Genomic DNA, 23,598 nt, shown 5'->3' on the forward strand with positions numbered 1-23,598 from the left:
CGGTGAGACATAAGGTCGGACTAGACGGTCTGGAATCCACACAGGTGAGTCTGCATCCTGTGGAAATATACAAGCATATCCTCTCCCCCAGGTTAAAAGTACATCAGGTCCCTTCCAGGCTCCTGTAAGCAAGTCTCTCCATTTGACGAGGGCTTTAGGTTTAGTTAGATCAGGGTTCCAATGCCTGTACATTGGGGAATTTCCCTCAGAATCTACATTTAGTATATTAATTACAAATAGAGTATGTTGTAGAACATGATGAGGAGAGGAATATTTAAACTCATTTTCTTGTAATATTTTGTAACAGGAGTAAATCAAACACCGCTGGGGCTATATAATAGAACTCCCATTTGAGACAAGATATCTCTTCCCCATAATGTAAAGGGGAGAGTCGTAATTACATAGGGACAGAATGTTCCCGAATGTTGATCTTCATCAGCCCAAGTTAAAATCTGAGAACTCTTTTTCACATTAGATGCCTTGCCTAGTCCTACTAGGGAAGTGGAGGTGGTGTGTGTGGGCCATGAAGAGGGCCAATCCTTCCCTGCTATGCAGGAAACATCTGCTCCTGTATCCAATAGACCTTCAATTGGTTTTCCCTGAATTTGTAAAATTTTTGTAGGTCTAGTAGCATGGATTTCTTGTATCCAAAATGCTGCATCACTAGATCCAAAGCCTCCGGCCCCTCTAGCTTCCTGGGTAACAGCTGTCCCTATTTTATGTATTGGTAACAGGATTAATTGGGCAATTCTCTGGTTGGGCTGAATCTGTATAGTTGTGGTGGGTGGGGAAAGTAAAATCTGTATTTCTCCTGTGTAGTCTGCATCAACAACTCCTGGGATGACTAAGATCCCCTGTAACGAGGTGGAGCTCCGTCCTAATATTAAACCTACAGTTCCCTCAGGCAGTGGCCCAGACACTCCTGTAGGAATGGCTGCTACTGGCGAGTCTGGGGTTAGTACTGCATGGGTGGTTGAGTGGAGGTCCAATCCTGCACTGCCTGGGGTTGCCCTGAAGAGGTCACTGACTGATAGAAATTTGCAAAGGGGTTGAAGGTTGATGCCCCTATTATTGCAGGGGCCTGGGGCTGGCCCCTTCTCAAGTTTCCCGATTGAGGTGATGGGATATAACCTCCTTGGGAGCTATTTGTAGAGTTTAAAGGCCGACCATTTTTATGGTATTTTGATCTACATTCCTTTGCCCAATGGAATCCTTTCTGACATCGGGGACAAACGGTTTTTGGAGGATTAATATTATTCCCTAATGTATTTCCAGGCTGTCGAGGAGCTTGCCATCTGGCCTGAGTATTATTATTATTTTTATTTGGGCATTCTCTGCTAAAGTGCCCAGATAAGCCACAAGAGTAGCAGTTCATATTTCTTTTATTACCTGTAGTATTGCTGGCTTGTCCTATAGCCTGTACATATTGAGGGTATGTCTCCCCTTTGAGAGCTGCAGCTATAGCTACACCCTGTATAAATGCTGGACTTACATCAGCACACTGTTTTATAAAATCATTTATAGTTCCTGTTCTGCGAATCGGCCTTAATAAAGCCTGACAGGTATTATTAGCATTTTCAAAAGCCAGTTGTTTGATTAGGATATCGGCTGCCTCTTTGTTATTGATTACTCTCTTGACTGCCTGCATGAGGCGAGAAAGGAAATCCTGATATGGTTCCTCGACCTTCTGTTTAACCTCTGTAAGGGTGGTGGTTTTTCCTGCTGTATAAGGTAGGGATTTCCAGGCACTTACTGCACAACTGGTTACTTTGGTAAGTGCCTCTGTGGGCATATTCATTTGCTCCTCAGCCGTGTTAAAATCACCTTCTCCTAATATCATGTCTAGGGTTATTCTTTTTCTGGTTTTTTCGCTAGTGGCTACAGCTTTCTTAGCAAGATCTTCATATTCAGTTTTCCATAATAAGTAATCGCCTCCTGAGAGACAGGATTTACAAACCTGTGACCAATCATAAGGAGTCATCCATTTACTGGCTAGGGTTTCTACCAAGGTTTGTGTGTAAGGAGCTAGAGGTCCATATTCAGAGCAGGCCAATTTTAATTCTTTAAGTACTTTGTAAGGTATAGGCTCCAAGGTGGGGTTTCTATTCCCACCAGACTCATTCTCATATGTAACTGGGAAGCAGAGTGAGAATTCAAGATCTCCATTAGCTTCAGCTTCTCTTATTGCCCTTTGAAATTTAGACATGGAGCTCATAGGAGCCACAGGACCTGGTTTAGGCTTCCTTTCTAATTTGGGGAGCCTGTTTTGAATGGGAGGGCCATTCTCCTCTCTACTGACTGGAAAGGAACAATGGTCATGTTTATGATATTTATTCTCCTCCCGATCAGTAGGCATAGCTAAATTGCTTTTAGATTGAGCTGAAGACAATGATGATGTGTCCTCTCTGGGTGGAGCCGAGGGACTATTTAAATTTTGAGAAAGTTCAACCGTTTTTGCCTCTGGGGCCAAGGTGTCACAGATTGAATCCCAGAGGGAAAAGAAACATGGCAGGACCTTGTCAGATTCATGGTGTTTCTTTAATTGCTTTCCTACTTCAACCCAAGTTTTTAAATTAACAGTTCCATCCTCTGGAAGCCATTGACATACTTCTTCTATAAAACTTTCTGTCTCACTGGGAAAAACCTCAACTCCAATTCTGCTAGTAAGCATATGCGTTAAAAGATTAATACAGAGTCTTTTTTCTTTAGACTCAGTATGACCCATCTTGTCAATCTAAGTTCTGTACTAACTACCCGCTTACCCTACTTATTCTCTATGGGGGGGGTCTGAAGCACCCTACGGTGCAGTCCTATCCGTCCCAAATACGGGGGGACTTACCTAAGGGAACCCTGTTCGGGCGCCAGATGCCGGGGTCCAACCCCAGCAGGTCCAGGGGTCCCCAAAGGTGTAGACGGAGTCGGCGAAGAAGGAAGGACACAGAGACAGCGTTCAGTTGATCAGCAGCCTAGCCAGGATCTCTAGCCAGGATCTCCAGCCAAGTTCTGGTCTGGATCTCCAGAGAGGTTCTGCTGTTTATTGTCTTGTTACATCCGTATTTATACCAGTTGATTTTAATCCTGTCAATTTCTATTACAAAGGTTAGGGCGTTTCTTATCTCCATTCCAGGGAGTAAAGATTATGTAGCTTAAGCATGACTGTTTGTAGTGATTAACTACCCGCCTGGCACTTAGTTAAGGAGTTTCATCCCCTCCCTGACTTCAGGGGAAAATTCCTACCTGGGGAAACAACCTTTCTAGGAGAGGCATCCCCTCCCTGACTTCAGGGAAAAATTCCTACCTGGGGAAACAACCTTTCTTGGAGAGGTGACCTTGGTTAAAACACACAGCGCTATGGGGAGCAAACATATTAAGAACAGTATGCTATATACGCCAGGTCCCTTGAAACATATGCTGTGCAGATGTTTCTTTCCTGCAGCGACTGTGTCAAGCAGCAAAGATGGACCGGCTCCCGGCATGTTTTGTTCTTTTTGTTTTGCAGGATGCTAGGTTTTCCTGTTTTGTTTCTTTTCCCCCTTACTTCCCAGTAGCCAAAGGGTGTCTGCCACTCCCTTCCTTTTTGCCCCTTTCTCCTCCAGAGCCACTTGGATGAAGCCACTTCAGATCATGTGTACATCAAAGCTCCTTTCCTGTGGTCAGTGCCTGGGTCATGCTTTTGTATCTACAAACTCAGGGGCCTTACTTTTTCTGGTGGTAGTTACAAACCCATTTTGTTCCGCTAGACCCCTCTTCTCTCTTTCTTGCAGTTTTTGTCAGACTGTTCTTGCTTACTGTGGAGACTTATGGAAGGAGCACAAGTGATTGCTTACTGGATTTGATGTTTTTTCTTTTTTGCCTAGTTATTTTGAAGTCTGAACATTCTGTGGTGTCTGCTTAGGTGGAGGACATGATTTGTGTGTAGTTTATTTGTTTTTCTTGTCAGTCTTTATAGAAGATATGTGGAGAGATGCAAATCTAGGCAGCTTACCTACCTGGAAGCTCTTGGGCAAGTTTGTAACTCTCTGAGCTTAGTTTCCTCATATGTAAAATGGGAATAATAATTATACCAAATTAATTGAGATTTCACAAAGGTTAAATAAGAGAATATTTATGAATTGTTTTTGAACACTGTAATTCACATAAGTGCTTAACAACTTGTAGTTGCTAATATTATCATTATGTTATGGATGCAGTATTAGCTAGAATGGTACTGTGGATACTACTTTGAAAATAAAATAACTGATACTGTCTAAGTACTGTGCACCTCAGTATTGTGCACCTCTCTTAGTCCTGTGCACCCCATCTTCTGCCTTTTCATGGATTGTGCTCTTGCAGCCATGCTTTAGCTTCTCCATCATCTGTGGGGGTTTTTCGGACTTCCTCTTGTTGTCATGCAGAGTAGGCTAAAGACAACTTATCTTTTTTCTCTCTCTTTATTGATCAAGGTATTACATATGTGTCCTTATCCCGCCGTTGCCTACCCCCCCCTTCACCCCCCTGGTGTCTGTGTCCATTGGTTAGGCTTATATGCCTGAATACAAGTCCTTTGGTTGATCTCTCCCCCTTACCCCCACCCTCCCCTACCTTCCCTCTGAGGTTTGATGGTCTGATCGATGCTTCTCTGTCTTTGGATCTGTAAAATCAGCAAAGAAACAGCAATCCTAAATGACTCACTAGATCATATGGACTTAATTGACATCTTCAGAACATTTCACCCCAAAGCCATAGAATATTCGTTCTTCTCAAGTGCACATGGGACATTTTCAAAGATAGACCACATATTGGGTCACAGACAAAGTCTCTCCAAATTCAAGAAGATTGACATCATATCAAGCATCTTCTCAGACCACAATGGCATAATATTAGAAATAAACTACAACGAAAAGAACCAAAAGAATTCAAACACTTGGAAGCTGAATAGCAAGCTATTAAACAATGATTGGGTTACCAAAGAGATCAAAGAAGAAATTAAAAACATCCTGGAAACGAATGACAGTGAAAACACAACAATCCAAAATCTATGGGACACAGTGAAAGCGTTCTTGAGAGGGAGGTTCATAGCTCTACAGGCCTACCTCAACCCCCCCCCCCCCCCAAAATGGTAATAAATCATCTAACTCAGGGGTCCTCAAACTTTTTAAACGGGGCCAGTTCACTGTCCCTCAGACCATTGGAGGGCCAGACTATAGTTTAAAAAAAAACTGTGAACAAATTCCTATGCACATATCGGCGGCAAAAACCCGGCAGGCCGGATAAATGTTTTTGGCGGGCCACATGTGGCCCGCGGGCCGTATTTTGAGGACCCCTGATAACTGTACAACTTAAAGAATTAGAAAGAGAGCAACAAGAAAAGCCCAGAGTGAGCAGAAGGGAGATAAAGATCAGAGCAGAAATAAATGACATAGCGACAAAAAAAAAAAAAAAAAAAAAAAATCAATGAAACCAAGAGCTGGTTCTTTGAAAGGATAAACAAGATTAATGAACCTCTAGCCAGGCTCACCAACAAGCAAAGAGAGAGTACCCAAATAAACAAAATCAGAAATGAAAGAGGCGAAATAACAACAGACCCCACAGAAATACAAAGGATTATTAAAAAATACTATGAACAACTTTATTCCAACAAACTAGACAACCTGGAGGAAATGAACATATTCCTAGAAAAATACAACATTCCAAAACTCAATCAGGAAGAATCTAAAAATCTCAATAGGCTGATAACTATGGAGGAAATTGAAGCAGTCATCAAAAAACTTCCAGCAAACAAAAGCCTAGGGACAGATGGCTTCACAGAAGAACTCCAACCTATTGTCCTCAGACTATTCAAAAAAAAATTCAAGAGGAAAGAACACTTCCAAGCTCATTCTATGAAGCCAGCATTACCCTAATACCAAAACCAGATAAAGACAACACAATGAAAGAGAACTACAGGCCAATATCCCTCATGAACATAGATGCCAAAAATTCTAGCAAATTGGATCCAGCATTACATAAGAAAGATCATACACCATGACCAAGTAGGATTTATCCCGGGGATGCAAGGCTGATACAATATCTGCAAATCAATAAGTGTGGTACATTACATAAACAAATTGAGAGATAAAAATCACATAGTCATATCAATTGATGCAGAAAAAGCATTCGACAAAATCCAACACTCTTTCTTGATAAAAACCCTCAGCAAAATGGGAATGGAGGGATCATACCTCAACATAATAAAAGCCTTATGTGACAAACCTACAACCAACATCATACTCAATGGGCAAAAACTAAAACCATTTCCCCTAAGAACAGGAATGAGACAGGAATGCCCACTGTCACCACTTCTGTCACCATAGTACTGGAAGTGCTAGCCATAGCAATTAGACAAGAAGAAGAAATAAAAGGCATCCAAATTGGAAAAGAAGATGTAAAACTGTCCTTATTCACAGATGACATGATTCTATACATAGAAAACCCTAAAGATTCCATCAAAAAAGTATTAGACTTAATAAATGAATTCAGCAATGTAGTAGGATACAAAATTAATGCCAAGAAATCTATGGAATTTTTATACACCAATAGTGAACTTACAGAAAGAGAGATTAAAAAAACAATCCCATTTACCATCACACCAAAAAAAGTAAGATACCTAGGAATAAACTTAACTAAGGAGGTAAAAGACCTGTACTCGGAAAACTACAGGACACTAAAAAAAGAGATAGAGGAAGATATAAACAGATGGAAGAACATACCATGATCATGGATTGGTAGAATCAACATCATTAAAATGTCCATACTACCCAAAGCAATCTATAGATTCAATGCACTTCCCATTAATATACCAATGGCATATTCACAGACCTAGAACAAACTCTCCAAAAATTCATCTGGAATAAAAAAAGACCCTGAATAGCTGTAGCAATCCTGAGAAAGAAGAACAAAGTAGGAGGGATCTCAGTACCAGAGATCAAGCTGTATTACAAAGCCACTGTTCTCAAAACTGCCTGGTACTGGCACAAGAACAGACATATAGACCAATGGAATAGAATAGAGAACTCAGAAATCGGCCCAAACCACTATGCTCAAGTAATATTTGACAAAGGAGGCAAGAGCATACAATGGAGTCAAGACAGTCTCTTCAATAAATGGTGTTGGGAAAATTGGACAGATACATGCAAAAAAATGAAAATAAAACTTATCTTTAAAAATACCTTTCACTGATCCATTTCTCCCGCTAACTCTATACTCTATTTCTCTGTTCCACATCATAGAATTCTTCTAAAAAGTTGCCTGTACTGGTTATCTTCACTTTCACACCTCCCATTGTCTCCTTAAGCTACTCACATGCCTTTAATCCCTCACTGTGCTACTGAAATGGTTCTTACCAAGTTTACTCTTGATCTCTGTCTTTTCAAATCCAAGCATTAACTCATTAACCTCTGTGTTTTGATCCGACAGTAGCATTTGACCTAGTGAACCACTCTTGTTTATATAATGTACATGTGTATTTGCCTTCTAATTAAAAGAATGAAAAGCATCAAATCATTTGAAGAGCACCTTTCTCTCCCCCTCACCCCCCAATTCCTTCCTCTGCTCCCAGATGTAGTCACTATACTGATTGGTATTTCTTGTTCCCACACTTGTTTTGTACTTTCGCTACATGTGTTTTCCTATATAATATGTAGTGGTTTTTTTGGTTTTTTTTGTAGTGGTTTTTTTTAAAAAATGTTTTTAACCTCCATATTAAAAAGATTATTCTTAAGTATCTTTTTCTCTAACTTACTCTTTTTATTCAACATTTTGTTAGGAGAATCATTCAAGTTGCCAATCATTCAAGTATTCCATTGTCTGAGTAGACTACAATTTACCCATTATGTTGTAGACAGACACTTAGTTTGTTTTCACTGTTCAGTTGTTACAAACAGTCCTTCTAGGAACATTGTTATAAAAATCTCCTTAGATGTGGTTTCCGTTTGATAATGCCTGGAAGTAGAGTTCTTGGGTTATAATGTATTTAACTACACTCTTCTTTTGAATCAACTTGTTCTAGGCTTGCATAATACCACACTTGTTTGATTTTCATCTTACCTCATAGGCCAAGCAGTCTCCTCTCATTTTCTGGATCCTCATTCGCTACTGCATTCTATATGTTAGTGTCCTGGGGATTTGTCTTTGGCTCTCTTCTCTATATTCCCAGCTTCTGGCTTCGATTCACTCTAATTTATCCCCATGCGGATCCCAGGATAATCTTCATCAAATGCAACCCAGTCATGCCACGACTTTGCTTAAAGTTCTTCAGTGGTCCCCTGCTGCCTCTAAAGTCCAAGTTCTGTGTCATGACCAGAACCACTAAGGATTAGCCCCCAGCCCCTGCCCCTCACCCCCATTCCTTGTATCTCAGCTCCTACCTTTTCTCTAAAGGATCTTGAAGACCATCTCTCCAGCAGGAGGGGCCTTTGCTCAGACCATTTCCTTTGTTCGCAGTTTTCTTCCTCCTCACTCCTTAGCTGCCTGGTAAACTTTTGTTCCTTTTAAAAGATGACTTACATGTTGCTTTTTCAAGGAGGTCATACCTGACACCTTCAGGAGGAGGTAAGAAATTCCTTCTCTGTGTTATTCCTTCTTTGTTATCTCCATTATACTTCTTGACTCATTGGTCCAGGAAATATTTACTTGTTGCCTACTATATGCTAGAAACTGTTGTAGTCATTGGGCTAGAACAGTAAACGAGACAGACAGGGTTCTTATTTTCCATGGAGTCTACATTCCAGAGAGTAGAAAAGAGAGAAAACAAGTAAATAATACTATTTTAGACACATAATGTGGCAATGTGATGGAGAGTATGTATGGGGGCGGGGGTGGGGGGGAGTAGGTGGGGATGGGCATTAACTTCAGATTGAGTGAGTTGCTGCTTGATTTGAGACCTGAGAGATGAGAAGGAGCCAGCCATGCTGCTGAAAGAAGATCATTCTAGGCAGAAGGAACAGCAAGTACAAAAGCTCTGGAGCTAGAATGAATTTGGTCTCTTTAAGGAAGAGAAGGAAGGCCAGTGAGGCCGGAGTATAATGAGCTGGGGGAAGGGGTGCTGTATGAAATAAAATCTGAGAAGCGGGCAGGGTCTGATCATGTGGGCCCTTATGGGTAAGATGTGTCGATTTTAAGTGTAGTGGGAAACCATTGGAAGATTCTACGTGAGAGAGTGGCATGATCTCATTTATGTCTGGAATTACCACTCTAGCTGGTATGAGGAGAATTAGGAGGACAGAGTGAGAGCAGAAACCAGGAAGGAGTTCTTGCTGCAGGTAGAAAATGTTGGTAGCTTGGATGACTGTGGTATTTGTAGTGCCCATGGAAAGAAGTGGCATGACTTAGGATATATTTTGAAGGTAGGCAGATAGGGCTGGCTGGTGGATTAGATGTGTTGGTTTTAAGGAGGGAGGGAATCAAGAAAAGGATCCCTGGTCTTTCTTGAGTGCCATTTACTGACATGTGGATGACTTAGTTGTGGTGGCAGTGATGAGAGAGTTCTGTGAGGGAGGAACCAGGAGTTATTTTTTAGATATTTTAAGTTGGACATGCCTTTTAAGACTGCAAAGTGTCAATGGCAGGAAGTCATTTGGATAGGTGGCTCTGAAGGTCAAGGATTGCCTTAGTTTGTTGGGGCTGCTATAACAAATTACCAGAGACCGGGTGGCTTAAACAGTGAATGTTTATTTCTCGAAGTTGTGGAGGCTGGAAGTCTGAGATCAGGGTGCAGCACAGTTGGGTTCTGGTGAGGACCCTCTTCCAGATTGCAGATGGCCGGCTTATATTCTCACATGGGAGGTGGAGGGTGAGGTGTACTTCATAAAGGGGCACTAATTAGGCTCCACCCTGAAGACCCAGTCACCTCCTAATACAATCACATTGAGATTAGATTTCAATACTGTATGTTTGGCGGAGCACAGACATTGAGTTTATAACAGGGATGGAGATAGATAGTTTTGGGAGTCAGCAACTTAGTCATTATATTTTAAGGCTATGAGACTAGGTAAAGTAACTGAGAGTTTGAGTGTAGATAGAGAACTGAGGGTAGGGCTTTGGACACCATAGCATTTAGAGAATGAGAGGTAGGGGTGTGAGAGGGAATCATAGAAGACAATAGAAGGAGAGAGCGTCAATTGTATCATGCTGCTTAGGTCACGGCAACCATGGTGCGTGGTCAGAAGGTAGAACTTAGCACATCACTATGTATCTGTCATCTCCTCTAGAGTGTGTGCTAACTCTAATTCCTTTAAAGCTTAGCATATAATAGATGGTAAATAAACGCCTACAAGTTTAATTTTTACAAAGTAGTTTAAAGAATAATATACTTTCCCCTCCTCATTTAGGATGCTTTTAGATCACTGACCCTTCCCACCAATTTGCAGCAGTTCCAAGGAGTATAGTCATGTGAATAATCATGTGACTAATAACTTAAAGGAAACACAATGAGAGAAGCAAATCCATTTTAATAGAGGTTCACAGTGCATCTGTAGCCATCATGCTGTGGTGGACCAGGGCCTTGTTTTGGACTCGGAAAGCCTGCCTCGAGCTCTGCTGTACTGTGTGACCCTATTGAATGTTGGGTGTTGGTGGCAGGTCCCCACACTCTGGATCATGGCTCTTCAGCTGTCCTGTGTGGATAATATTAACAAGTTCCTTTCACAGGATTTTTGTGAGCAGCAAATGATCTACTGCACAAAGTTAAAAGCTACTCTGTAAGAGCTATGTCTGTAAAAATAATTGGATTATCCATTTTGTCACAGACTTATAAAGTAGATTAGATCAGAGTATTATGAAATTTATATTCGGGCAGTGGCATAGGAAAGGCAACACGTTTGGGAAGGACACAGATCGCTGTAAAATGTAATTCTTTTCTAAAATATATAGGAAATTAATTTCTTTTGGCTTTGTTTCCTTATCATTCCCAGATAAATGTAATCATCCTGTTAGAACCAAAGAATAGACATTTACTTTAAGATCAAGTAATCAAATCTAGTAGTGGTCTATTTGCCCTAGTGTGGCATTTCTGAAAGAATAAAATGTAGTTAGTATTGTTTGTAGGTTTTTTTCTTTTTTCTGTTTTTTTTTTAAGTGAATATATTAATTCCATTTGACAAATTTTCACCATGGTGATTACCCATTTCATTTTACTTCTAGGGTAAAAATCATGGTAAGAAACTCAGAAATTACTATGCAGCAAACAGCTGTCCTCCTCCTGCCAGAATGAGCAATGTGGTAGAACCTGTGGCCACGCCAGCTGTTCCAGTCCCTCCACAGGTGAGACATGTGGCAGGGTGGAAGCTGTCCTATGCACAAATGGCCATGGATGAAATTTGTCATCCATGTGCCCATCAAGGTACAATTGGGCAAATAACCCTGAAAGGTCCCATTGGATGCTTTTGACTCCTTGAACTCCAGGGCTGGATTTAATGCATGCCCAAATCCACGACCTTGAGATTTCTCATGCTTTGGTTGTGATGTATGAAATGATGAAATGAATATTGTTTCATGAGTCTTTCTCTATGCATTTCTCAAAATCCGGGCTTAAATGACCCTGAGTCTAGGCCAGTGATGGCGAACCTTTTGAGCTTGGCATGTCAGCATTTTGAAAACCCTAACTTAACTCTGGTGCCGTGTCACATATAGAAATTTTTTGATATTTGCAACCATAGTAAAACAAAGACTTATATTTTTGATATTTATTTTATATATTTAAATGCCATTTAACAAAGAAAAATCAACCAAAAAAATGAGTTCACGTGTCACCTCTTACATGTGTGTCATAGGTTTGCCATCACTGGTCTAGGCTAAGCTAGAATAAAAACCAACAAACCCTGAATAGAACAAAAGATTTTTAAACGTTTATATCTTTACTAGAGACCCGGTGCACGAAATTCATTTATGGGGGGATGTGTCCCTCAGCCCAGCCTGCACCCTCTCCAATTCGGGACTGCTGGCTCCCAACCACTCGCCTGCCTGCTTGATTGCCCCTAACTGCTTCTGCCTGCCAGCTTGATCACCCCCTAACCACTCCCCTGCCAGCCTGATCGACGTCTAACTGCTCCCCTGCCGGCCCAATTGCCCCCAACAGCCCTCCCCTGCCGGCTCGATTGCCCCTAACTTCCCTCCCCTGCAGGCCTGGTCACCGCCAACTGCCCTCCCCTGCTGGCCTGGTCACCCCCAACTGCTCTTCCCTGCAGGTCTGGTCACCCCTAACTGCCCTCCCCTGCAGGCCTGGTTGCCCCTATCTGCCCTTCCCTACCAGCCTGGTTGCCCCTAACTGCTCTCCCCTGCTGGCCTGGTCGCCTCCAACTGCCCTCCCCTGCAGGCCTGGTTCCCCCCAACTGCCCTCCCCTGCAGGCCTGGTCGCTCCCAACTGCCCTCCCCTGCAGGCCTGGTTCCTTCCAACTGCCCTCCCCTGCAGCCCTCGTTGCCCCCAACTGCTCTTTTCTGCCAGCCCGGTCACCCCTAACAGCCCTCCCCTGCAGGCCTGATCGCCCCCAACTGCCCTCCTCTGCTCTCCTGAACGCCCACAACTGCCCTCCCCTGCCTGCCATCTTGTGTGTTGGAGTGATGGTCAATTTGCATATTACCTCTTTATTATATAGGATTGCAGTTAATCCCATTTAATTTATATTGTGCCTTCTATTAAGATCAATTTCTTGAGATTGCGTGCCCTCCTCCTTCTTCTTCTTCTTCTTTTTTTAAACTTCTGTAGAAACACTTTCTGGTTGAAAGCAGAGTTTTGTTTACTCTTTGAATGATAGAGCAGGTGTTTCAAGCAAGGTATTCCTGTACTTTAACAGCCTCTGACATATGGATTCTATTCCTTAATCTGTTTTGAAGTATTATTTGTCTTTAGAACAATACAATGATCATAAATAATAAGTCTAATTGAGTACTTTACTATGCCAGGTACTCTGCTAAGCACTTTTCATGCATTGTTTCATTCAGGGCTGGGACTAGGATGGGGAGAGGGATGCATTACATTTCAGCATAAAGTTTAAGAGGGAGACTAAAATCTCAGTAGTCAAGATAACTATTTATTTTTTTGCCGCTATTAATCCTCACCCAAGGATATTTTTTCCATTAATTTTTAGGAAGAGTGGAAGGGAGAGAAGGAGGGTGGTAGAAGGTGGGGAGAGAGAGAGAAAAAGAGAGAGAGAGAGGGGGAGAGAGAGAGAGAGAGAGAGAGAGAGAAAGAAACATTTATGCGAGAGAGACACATCGATTGGTTGCCTCTTAACACACCTCAACCGGGGCTGAATATTGAACCTGCAGCCCAGATAGATGCCCTTGACCAGCAATTGAACCTGTGACCCTTTAGTGCATGAGCCAATGCTCTAACCCAGGGGTCCTCAAACTACGGCCCGCGGGCCACATGCGGCCCGCCGAAAACATTTATCCGGCCCGCCGGGTGTTTTTGCCGCCGCTGTGTGCATAGGAATTTGCTCATAATTTTTTTTTTAAAGTATAGTCCGGCCCTCCAATGGTCTGAGGGACAGTGAACTGGCCCCCTGTTTAAAAAGTTTGAGGACCCCTGCTCTAACCACTTAACACCACCGGCCAGGGCCTAGATAACTATTTTCAAAATTCAAAATTAATGTAAAAAATTCAATGGTGAACGAAAGGTTAATAAACATAGGATAAATATTACTGATTTTCCTTTTGCCTCAGGCTGCTCTATGGCTTGGCATGGCAGTTACTGATCCTGTTGTTATTTAATATTTTGATATTTTGTTCCTCATTGATTTTTTGCATTTATAAAAATATTCCATTAAAATATTTATTTTTGATTGTTGGGTTGGTTTTTTTTGATGCTCTCTTAAAGTTTGTGCCCATGGCAAGTGCCTGCTTGCCTCATTCTTGTCCTGGGCCCTGACCTCATGGAATGCTTGCAGTAACTTAGCTGTATTGGCCTTATTACTCTGAGAGTAATCCATGGGCCAGCAACCTCGGTCTTACCTGGAAGCTTATTAGAAGCACAGGTAAGCTAAGTAACTTGTCCAGGGTGTTACATGTGGTGGGGCAAGAAGTTTTTTGATCTTAGACCTCTACTCATCACGGTATAATTTTACTTTTCTGAATGTCAGCTGTCCGGTACTTAATGTATGGATAGCAATACCAGCTATTCCTCCATCCTCAAGAATTTGTGGGGGTAAATGAGATGTCTTAAACACAGAATCAGAGGACAGGAAAGTTCCCAGAATGATCTTCTGGTGGTGTCGTTGTCACAGTACTAAGTCCTGAAGGCTGCTCTAGAACTGGATGGCTGCTCTCTGCTGGGACTGTTTTCAGCCAGCTCCACTCTTTTGGGCAAACAGCCGGCCGTAGCTTTCTTTCAGAGCACAGCCCTTTGTGGTATTTGAAGACAGCTCTCCTCTGTCCAGAAAGTCTTCCCTTCCAGGTGAAACAGTGCTATTTCTTTCAGCTGGTCCTGATGTGATATGCTTTCCAGACTCTTATATATTTTGTTCTCCTCCAGACAGAATCTAGTTTGTTGTTTTTTATTAGCCCAATAACTTTTATTGAGTGCATACTACCTTTCAGGCACTATATTAGATTTCCCTTAACTCATTGTTTTCCAATCTGAATACAGATGGCTGGGTCTGCTGATTATCTTCCCCTAATTATATTGTATCTGTAGCTAATTTGTAGACTCTTTGAGCAGGGGCTCATTTAAAACAAAAATATATATATATATACACACACACACACATACAGTGGGGCCTTGACTTACGAGTTTAATTCGTTCCATGACGGAGCTCGTAACTTAAATTACTTGTATGTCAAATCATAAAGTGAACGAGTGAGATACGTGATGCTGGGCTGATGTTGTGGCGTTCACTGTGACGTTCGCTGCGCCAACTAGCTGTGGGGTATCTGAAGCTGGCTCGTAACCCGAATTTTAGCTCGCAACTCAAAGCAAAAAATTGGCCGAGAGATGGCTCGTATCTCGAAAAACTTGTTAGTCGGGACACTCGTAAGTCAAGGCCCCACTGTATGTATGTGTGTGTGTGTGTGTGTGTGTGTGTATATATATATATATCTGTATATAACTTCTGCATTAGGTAGCAAGCCCTATTAACTGTAGGTGATCAGTAAATGCTTATGGATGGATTCTGGGCTGACTTAACTTTTTCTGATAATACAATTTTAGCCTTTACCTATACTACCTTAAATTTTTCATTCTGGGTTTTATTTTATTTTTTTTAATTCCTCATTGGAGATAGCAATGAGCCATTCATGATTTTGTTACATTGGTGATTGTCCTGCAAAACCATGACTAAGTGTCTCCTAGTCTTAGAAGGAACTTGGAGGAGGAGAAGGAAATGCTCCAGATTTTTCTTTGTAACCTTGTTTCTTATGTCTTTGATGTCAGATGGGCTCCTTTAAGCCGGGAGGCCGAGTGATCCTGGCCACAGAGAATGATTACTGTAAGCTCTGTGATGCCTCCTTTAGTTCTCCAGCTGTGGCTCAGGCTCACTATCAAGGGAAGAATCATGCCAAGAGACTGCGGCTGGCGGAAGCTCAGAGTAACTCATTCTCGTAGGTATTGCCGTTTTCTCTGAGGCCGAAGTGTTGTGTGAGACTGAGTGTCTGAAGAGAGAAAGAGTTGAAATGGATCCCTGTTTAGAAGTCTCACTCTTTCAAAATTTCTTTTCTTCAGGGAATCCTCAGAGGCCGGTCAACGGCGGGCCCGGAAAGAAGGGAATGAATATAAAATGATGCCTAATAGGAGAAATATGTATACAGTACAGAATAATACAGGTATCCAGTGAATTTCCACATACCTTGGCTACTGCTGCAAATGGTCTCCTTTATTTTTACTTCTCTTAATGGTAATAGATAGCCCTGAGAATTTGGGGTAAGCTGCTTTGTTTGAATTGATCTAGTGGCTTTTCAAGCTGGTGTTTATTTCAGGTCTCAATTATTTATTTATTTTCTATTTAGTATATTACTTATTTTATACTATAGTTTATGTTTTAAGATGTTTTATTATGGTTCCTTTATGTTTCTTCTGGTATTTTCCAGCTGAGGAATGTAAAATCCCTTATAAAAATGAGCTTTTTGGTTTATGGTTGCACTGTGCTAAATCCATATATATTGAGGAAAATTAAAAGCATTATAGCAGTGGTGCTTAACCAGGGCAGTGAATTAGAATTGCCCTGGGGAGTTGTTATAAAATACACATGCTTGAACCAGGACTCAGAGATTTTCAGTCAGTACATTTGGAGTAGGACCCAGACATACATGTACTTTGAAAATGCTTCCTACGTATACACCTTCAGTTCAGAACAACTAGTTTATAGGGATGATTATCTTGAGGAGGGAAAGTAGGACTGAGTAGTCCCTCATCCTCCCTCTGCTCTGGTCTCAATGCGTACACATAGCAGCGTAGGCTATTCATGTGAATAGTAAAACAAACAACAAATGAAAACAGTTAATTGGAAAGGTAAGAGAAGCATAGAAAATAGGGACAGATAGAAACAAAAATGTAATATAGTTGTAAAAAGCCTAAACATATATCAGTAATTGTAATAAGTGTAAATTTACTAAATTCTCAGTTAAAACCCAGAGGTTATAAAATTAGATTAAAAATGAGCTAAAATGAAGGAAGCTGAGATAGCAATATTAAAGTTAGATGAAATAAACTTTAGATCAGAAGGTAGTTTAGACTATGTTCTCTGACCGGAGAACAAGTGAGATGTCAGTAAAAAAAATATTTTTAAAAATCACACAGAATTTCCAGTTGTTTGGAAATTTAAAAACACTTCTAAATAACTCATAGGCCAAAGAAGAAATTATATAGAGTATTAAAAATATTAGAACCAAACATCAATAAAAATATATTAAATTTGTAGAATGAAGTGAAAGCAATATTTTGAGAAAAGCCTCAACTATTTATTATAGTAGAAAAGGAAAGCATAAAATTAATAAGTTATTGGTCCAACTTAAGGAGTCAGTTATGTAAAAAGAATAAAAGAAAATGATTAATAATTCCGCCAACATTTTTACATATGTCATTCCACTCTTTCTACATAATACTTTTTTAAAATAGAAATGTGATTATATTTTGTGATATTCTTATTTCACGTAATAGCATATTATAATCACACTAGAGGCCCTGTGCATGAAATTTGTGCACTGGGGGGGGGGGGGGTCGGGTCCCTCAGTCCAGCCTGCACCCTCTCCAATCTGGGACGTCCCTCTCACAATCTGGGACTGCTGGCTCCCAACTGCTTGCCTGCCTGATTGCCCCTAACTGATTCTGCCTGCCAGCCTGATCACCCCCTAACCACACCCCTGCCAGCCTGGTCGACGCCTAGCTGCTCCCCTGCCAGTCCGATCGCCCTCATTTGCCCTCCCCTGCAGGCCCAGTATCCCCCAACTGCCTTCCCCTGCAGGCCTGGTCCCCTCCAACTGCCCTCCATGCAGGCCTGGTTGCCCCCAACTGCCCTTTCCTGCAGGCCTGGTCGCCCCAAACTGCCCTCTGCTGCCAGCCTGGTTACCCCAACTGCCCTTCCCCTGCAGGCCTAGTCGCCCCAACTCCCCTCCCTTCCTTGCAGGCCTGGTCGCCCCCAACTGCCCTCCCTCCACTGTAGGCCTGTTCACCCCCAACTGCCCTCCCTTGCAGGTCTGGTCCCTCCCAACTGCCCTCCCTACCCTGCAGGCCCGGTCGCCCCTAACTGCGCTCCCCTGCCGGCCATCTTGTGGTGGTCATCTTATGACCACATGGGGGTGGCCATCTTGTGTGAGGTCATGATGGTCAATTTGCATATTACCTCTTAATTATATAGGATTTTCATGTAACTAAAATATTTTTATTACTTTTGGTGACAGCATGGTTTTCCATTGCAGTTTTTTTTTTTTTTTTTTTTAATATATTTTATTGATTTTTTACAGAGAGAAAGGGAGAGAGGTAGAGAGCTAGAAACATCGATGAGAGAGAAACATCGATCAGCTGCCTCCTGCACATCTCCTACTGGGGATGTGCCCGCAACCCAGGTACATGCCCTTGACCGGAATCGAACCTGGGACCCCTCAGTCCGCAGGCCGACGCTCTATCCACCGAGCCAAACCGGTTTCGGCCCATTGCAGTTTTTACCGTAATTTTTTAAATTGTATTTTTGGAACTCTTCTTTTCTCACATCCTTCCAAAAAAGCTTTTTATAAATACTGATGAAATAAATATCCTCACTGATAAATCTTTACGCAAGAATTCTTAATATTTTCTTAGGATAATCCTTAGAAATAGAATTTTTGGATTAAAGTGTTGGCATAATTATTAAACCATGTAATGCTGGGAAATTAAATCACTTTAAAAACTGTACCTACTGTTTAGAGACATGGTCATTTAGAATTTGGGTTTGGCTCTACAGTAACCTTTTTGACAAGAGTTGGAAGAGTCATATTAGCTTTTAGATGAACCTGTATAAAATTGTAATTTAAAAAATCCATTACCTTCACATTTATTTAAAGCTAGGAATCTGTGAATTTTATAATGACTAAAACATACAAATTATAGTGATGATTGATCAGACTGTTGTCATTCACTTAGTGACTATTTTGAAGTGAACAAATTACTTTCGCCTCTTGCTTTGGCAGGTCCGTACTTCAATCGCCGCTCTCGGCAGAGAATTCCGCGCGATCTGGCCATGTGCGTTACTCCAAGTGGCCAGTTTTACTGCTCGATGTGCAATGTTGGGGCTGGCGAAGAGGTGGAATTCCGGCATCATTTAGAGAGCAAGCAGCATAAAAGCAAGGTGTCTGAACAGCGGTACAGGAATGAGATGGAGAATCTGGGCTATGTATAGGGATCGTTGTGTTCAGATAGAGCAGCTCGTCCTGCCTGTTATTTGCCTTCTGTCAACATGCCCTGCTTTGTGGTCCTTTTGATATAAGTACATTCCTCTGCTTAATGTTAATACATGTAACTGCAGTGGTACCGTGAGATGTCAACATTGGGGAAGGACAAGAGCGTGCTTCTTAGGTCATGATGCTTTTTCAGGTCAGCTGTGTTGAGTTACTTAGAGCATGTGACCTCCCTACCCCATGAAAAATAAATTTTTATCTTGACCAAGTTCTGGTCAGTAAGAAGCCTGACCACTTAGAGCTTTAACTATTTAAAAATCTCATCTTCTTTTGCAATTTTGTGTACTGTTAAGGATTTTATTGAGTTCTTCAGATCACAGTAAAAACAGGTAAGCAGAGATTTCACTTTCCCAAGGCTCCTTTGGAACCTCACCTCAACTCAATATCTTGTCGGTAGGACATACTATTATAAACTGCATTAGGGTCTTTCCCAGGACATTTTTCCTCTTATCATGTCTTCCCATGATTGAGATGAAGGTTTTCTTGGATTCAGACACCTCCGATGTCCTTGTGTACTTCCAAACAGTGTAACTTCATTTCCAGTTATGGATTTCACATGTTTAAATGCTACCTTTCCCCATCCTCGCCACCCCGGTTGAATTAGCTTGTCCCATAAGGTCATTTTCATGCCCCATCTATGTTGTGGGATTTCCAAGCCCCACATTTGAATATCCAATGAATTTAAGATAGATACGATATTTTTTTAAAAAAATATTTTTCAGCTGGTTTTAGGAAATGTAAAGATGGGTTTAATTTTTCAATTTAGAGTTACTTAGTTGATAATAACTTGTTACTTATATGATGGCCTCAGTCATAAATTTAGATCTCTGGGTATTTGGTTTGGCAGACTTTGTAGATACACTGATCCTTATATTTTACTTACATTCATCTGTGTGTTGTTAGTTGGCTGTCCTGAAAAATACTGTTTCATAGAGAGGAATTTTTAAAAAGTTGATTCAATTTCATTATCATTTCAAGTATAAAAATACATGAACTTTGATTTCATTCTTTCTAATTCAGCTTCCTTGAAAATAGTAGAAATACATTATAGATTACTTGTTATCTGATAATTACAGCAGTATTACTAGTTTTGTATTTTTTTTTAAAGCTCTAGTGTATGTCTAGATTAAGTCATGGAGTACTCTATGAACTTTCATTAACTGTATTTTACCTACTTACTGTATTTACATGGATAAGGCTGGTGCTCATCCATACTTCTTTTGAAAGGCCACAAAGAAGTTTATGTTGAGCAGTATTTTTGCATTATGGTCAATTCATACTTGATTGCTTATTAAAAAATACCAAACTCCCGTTTTCCTTTGAGAATTCTATATGCAAAGAGATGGGGAGAAGGAAAATTATGACAGTTCCTTTCTTTAATACTTCTAAACAACGTTGAATGCTCTAGACTAGCCGTGGGCAAACTACGGCCCGCGGGCCGGATCCGGCCCATTTGAAATGAATAAAACTAAAAAAAAAAAAAAGACCGTACCCTTTTATGTAATGATGTTTACTTTGAATTTATATTAGTTCACACAAACACTCCATCCATGCTTTTGTTCCGGCCCTCCGGTCCAGTTTAAGAACCCATTGTGGCCCTCGAGTCAAAAAGTTTGCCCACCCCTGCTCTAGACTCATGTTTAAAATTCAGTTTCGCCATTAACTTCTGGTACAGTATCAAGTCACTCTTCTGTTGGAGTGATGGTTTTTGAAAAGTAAAATTATTTAATAATATTTTTCTCTCCCAGAAACAGAAGAATAATATTCAGTTGAGATTCTCTTTAGAGCGGTGACTCTTAGCAAAATAATCCTTTGTGCAGTAATTTATAAAATACAGTTGATGAGTTTAGGGCAATTTAGAATTTATTTTATTGGTCAGTACGTTATTCATTTTGCTGCTAAGTATAATTTTTTGGTAGATTTTAATATTACAGTGCTGGCCACTTGGTTCTATGATTATTTAAAAATCCCATTTTCCCTTCTCTCTGTATGTGTATTTATATACATACAGACACATGTATAAAATTATAGGTATATGCTTTTATGTGTTACCACAGAGAAGATTTCATTGAATTCTTATTTCAGATAATAGTAAAAGATTGTGGATAAGAATTTGCATTTTGTAAAAGTGACATTCATCCACTTTCAGTTTTTCCTTTGCAAATAAAATTAAAGGAAGGGTTTTCCTCACTCTCCCCACCTAATAATTTCATTATATATACAAAAACCAGTGGATTTAAGGCCTTGATGTGTTTTCCTGGCCTTTCGTGTTCAGGTTGCCAGTCTCCCAGTGCCCTTAATGGATGTTAGGAATGCATAAACGCATTTTCTTTGAAAGAAAAAAGATCTATAGTGTTATTTCTTACTTGCTATATTTCTTTGCACTAAAAAAGAGCTATGTGTTTGTTTTATATGAACACTTTAGATACCATATTGCCTACAATAACTTGGTTTGCTCCTTAATTTCTAAACTCTAGGAAGTTGGTAAATAACTTCCGTGATCATTTATAGAAGTTACATACACATCCCCCTAAAAAGCCCCTACACATCTCTGTGACAGTGGGTTGGGCTCGATACCTTGCAATGGTCTGTGTTCCATAGGTGAGACAAAGGGTGAGGCTGTCAGAAAGGAAATGCCTGAATAAAAACATTTCTGCATGGTGCAGTTTCTCATATCCACGCATCCCTCATAGACAGTGTTTTCCCTGTCGGAAAGCTTGTTGTGACTACTGCAGTCCGTGACTTGTGATCTCTGTTGATTTCATTTGTGAAGTCCAGTCTTGCTCTGTAACGTGCTTGAGCCTTTGCACCCTGTGTTCCCCAGGAATCATGTTAGTGTCTTTTATATGCTGTGTACAAGGACAGACTGAGGCCCAACTGACGGAACATCTGGAGTCAATTAAATTAAATAGATTTCAGTAATCACCTGCAAGAACTCATGGCATCCAAATCTATCTTCTCTGTGAATATCTTTGTGTAAGTTGTCATTGTGAGAAGATGACAGAGACTCTGCTAACATATTGAGGGCAAGAAGTTGTAAAGGAAAAATTCCATGTCCCAATTAAAAGATTGGATTGCATATGCCTTCGAAGTGTTGTTTTTTCCCCCCCAAAAAAGTGAAGCTATAAAACTGAGCGTGCCATGTACTCCTTTTGACTCCACATTGAACAGAAAATACGTTATTGGTCTTGTCTTTGTATATCACATACTGCAACTTGTAAATATGTGCATGTTGTTTATTACATTTGTCTGCCTGCCTCCTCTTGCACTGAATTCTCTAAGTGAATACTTTTTGTATACCACTCATTTTGAAAAAGTCCCTCCTCCAATTCCTCACTCTCTCCCCTTCTAATGAGATGGTACACGTAGAAAACCAATTCGGTTTCTGAACTCTGAGAGTGAGTGAAGAATCGTGGCTGAGGTCATCCTTATGTCCCTCTGACTTGAACAGCTAAAGGAAGCATGAGATCTTCCACCTTATTTTGCAGAGCTGTTCTATGGCTGGCACACTTGCTGTAGTTACCCAGCTACACTTTGAACAGAGATCAAATATATATATATATATATATAATCTTCCTCTGAAGATAGAGTTTAAGGATTAGCTGTGGGATTTATGATTCCAAATTGGCTGGAACGATGAGCAACGGACAGTTTGAGGACTGTCCAGTGACCTATACAAAGATTTTTTTTTTTTTTTAGCACCAGCCAAATCACTGTTATGGAGTTTCATACATAATAGTGTTTTGTTGTTGCTTTTATTTTTGGCGGTGGATCCCTACTATTGGGAGTTATCGGTCTAACAAAATGGACAAATATCTGTGTAAATAGCTTCCCATATATTTGTTCTGATAGCTCTTTTGACTTTTTCTTCCCATTTTGAATGGGAGGATCATTGGAAACCCCCTTTTTGGGTAGCCACCAAAACAACAACAAAATACTGGCTTATAGTCCCATGTGACCCTGTTTTTGTTAAGCCCAGAATATGAGTGCCTTTAGCAAGTTTTAGCATTTCACAGAGAGAAGAGATGTTATAATTATTGTCATTAATCACAGTTCATTACACAGAAGCTTAGAAAGGCAAAGGTCTGTGTGAATTCTATGTTCTACACCTTTTTTCCCCCCCTCTTAATGCTGTCTCAATTTGATATTGAATAAAAGTATTATTAGTGTTGATCAGGAACCATACACCATGAAAATGAATTCAGCTGTCTAGACTGGCAACAGTCACAGATTATTTTTCACCTTTATCTGTGTTACATTTATATTTAGTGAAGGGTGGTGTGGTGGGTTGGGAAGAGCTTGTGTCTTGTGTAGAGAGAAGAGAATTATGTATTACAAATAAGTGAGGGAAGAGATTGTCATGCTCAGTAGGTATTAAGTATGTTACTTTGTCTCTATGTTAAAAAAAAGCATCTTCCCAAATCAGGTCTGAGGACTCTTAAAGCGAAAATTTTCCTACTTCAGATAACTTTTAAAATTCCAAATTGCTGAGTACTTTGAGTCTTTGAAACGTACTACTAAATTTATTGTAGAAATTTAACATTTTATTATGAAAATTTTCAAACACATCAAAAATTTTTTACAATACACCCACCCCTAGATTCTACAATCAATATTTTACTATATTTGTATTACCACATAGCTATCCAATCCTCTATTCACCCACCATTCCATAGTTTATTTTAAATATACATTTCAATGTAAATTTCAGACAATACATTT

General features: G+C 40.5%; 1 protein-coding gene across 3 annotated transcripts in view; it reads left to right on the top strand.

The window, feature by feature from the left end:
- The window catches only part of ZMAT3 (zinc finger matrin-type 3), a 36,886-nt gene extending 17,779 nt beyond the window's left edge, over nucleotides 1-19,107 (top strand). For 2 of the 3 annotated variants that reach the window (XM_036349414.1, XM_036349415.1), the window contains exons 3-6: nucleotides 11,158-11,277; nucleotides 15,383-15,549; nucleotides 15,671-15,771; nucleotides 18,610-19,107. In XM_036349414.1, coding sequence (XP_036205307.1) covers nucleotides 11,158-11,277; nucleotides 15,383-15,549; nucleotides 15,671-15,771; nucleotides 18,610-18,818 — 597 coding nt within the window. In that variant the 3' untranslated portion in view covers nucleotides 18,819-19,107. The remainder of the gene's footprint in view (nucleotides 1-11,157; nucleotides 11,278-15,382; nucleotides 15,550-15,670; nucleotides 15,772-18,609) is intronic. The other variant, XM_036349417.1, reaches the window with a different exon arrangement.
- Nucleotides 19,108-23,598: the final 4,491 nt, after the last annotated feature.

Source organism: Myotis myotis, unplaced genomic scaffold, assembly GCF_014108235.1.
Source record: "Myotis myotis isolate mMyoMyo1 unplaced genomic scaffold, mMyoMyo1.p scaffold_m19_p_2, whole genome shotgun sequence".
In the NCBI taxonomy this organism is placed as follows: Eukaryota; Metazoa; Chordata; class Mammalia; order Chiroptera; family Vespertilionidae; genus Myotis; species Myotis myotis.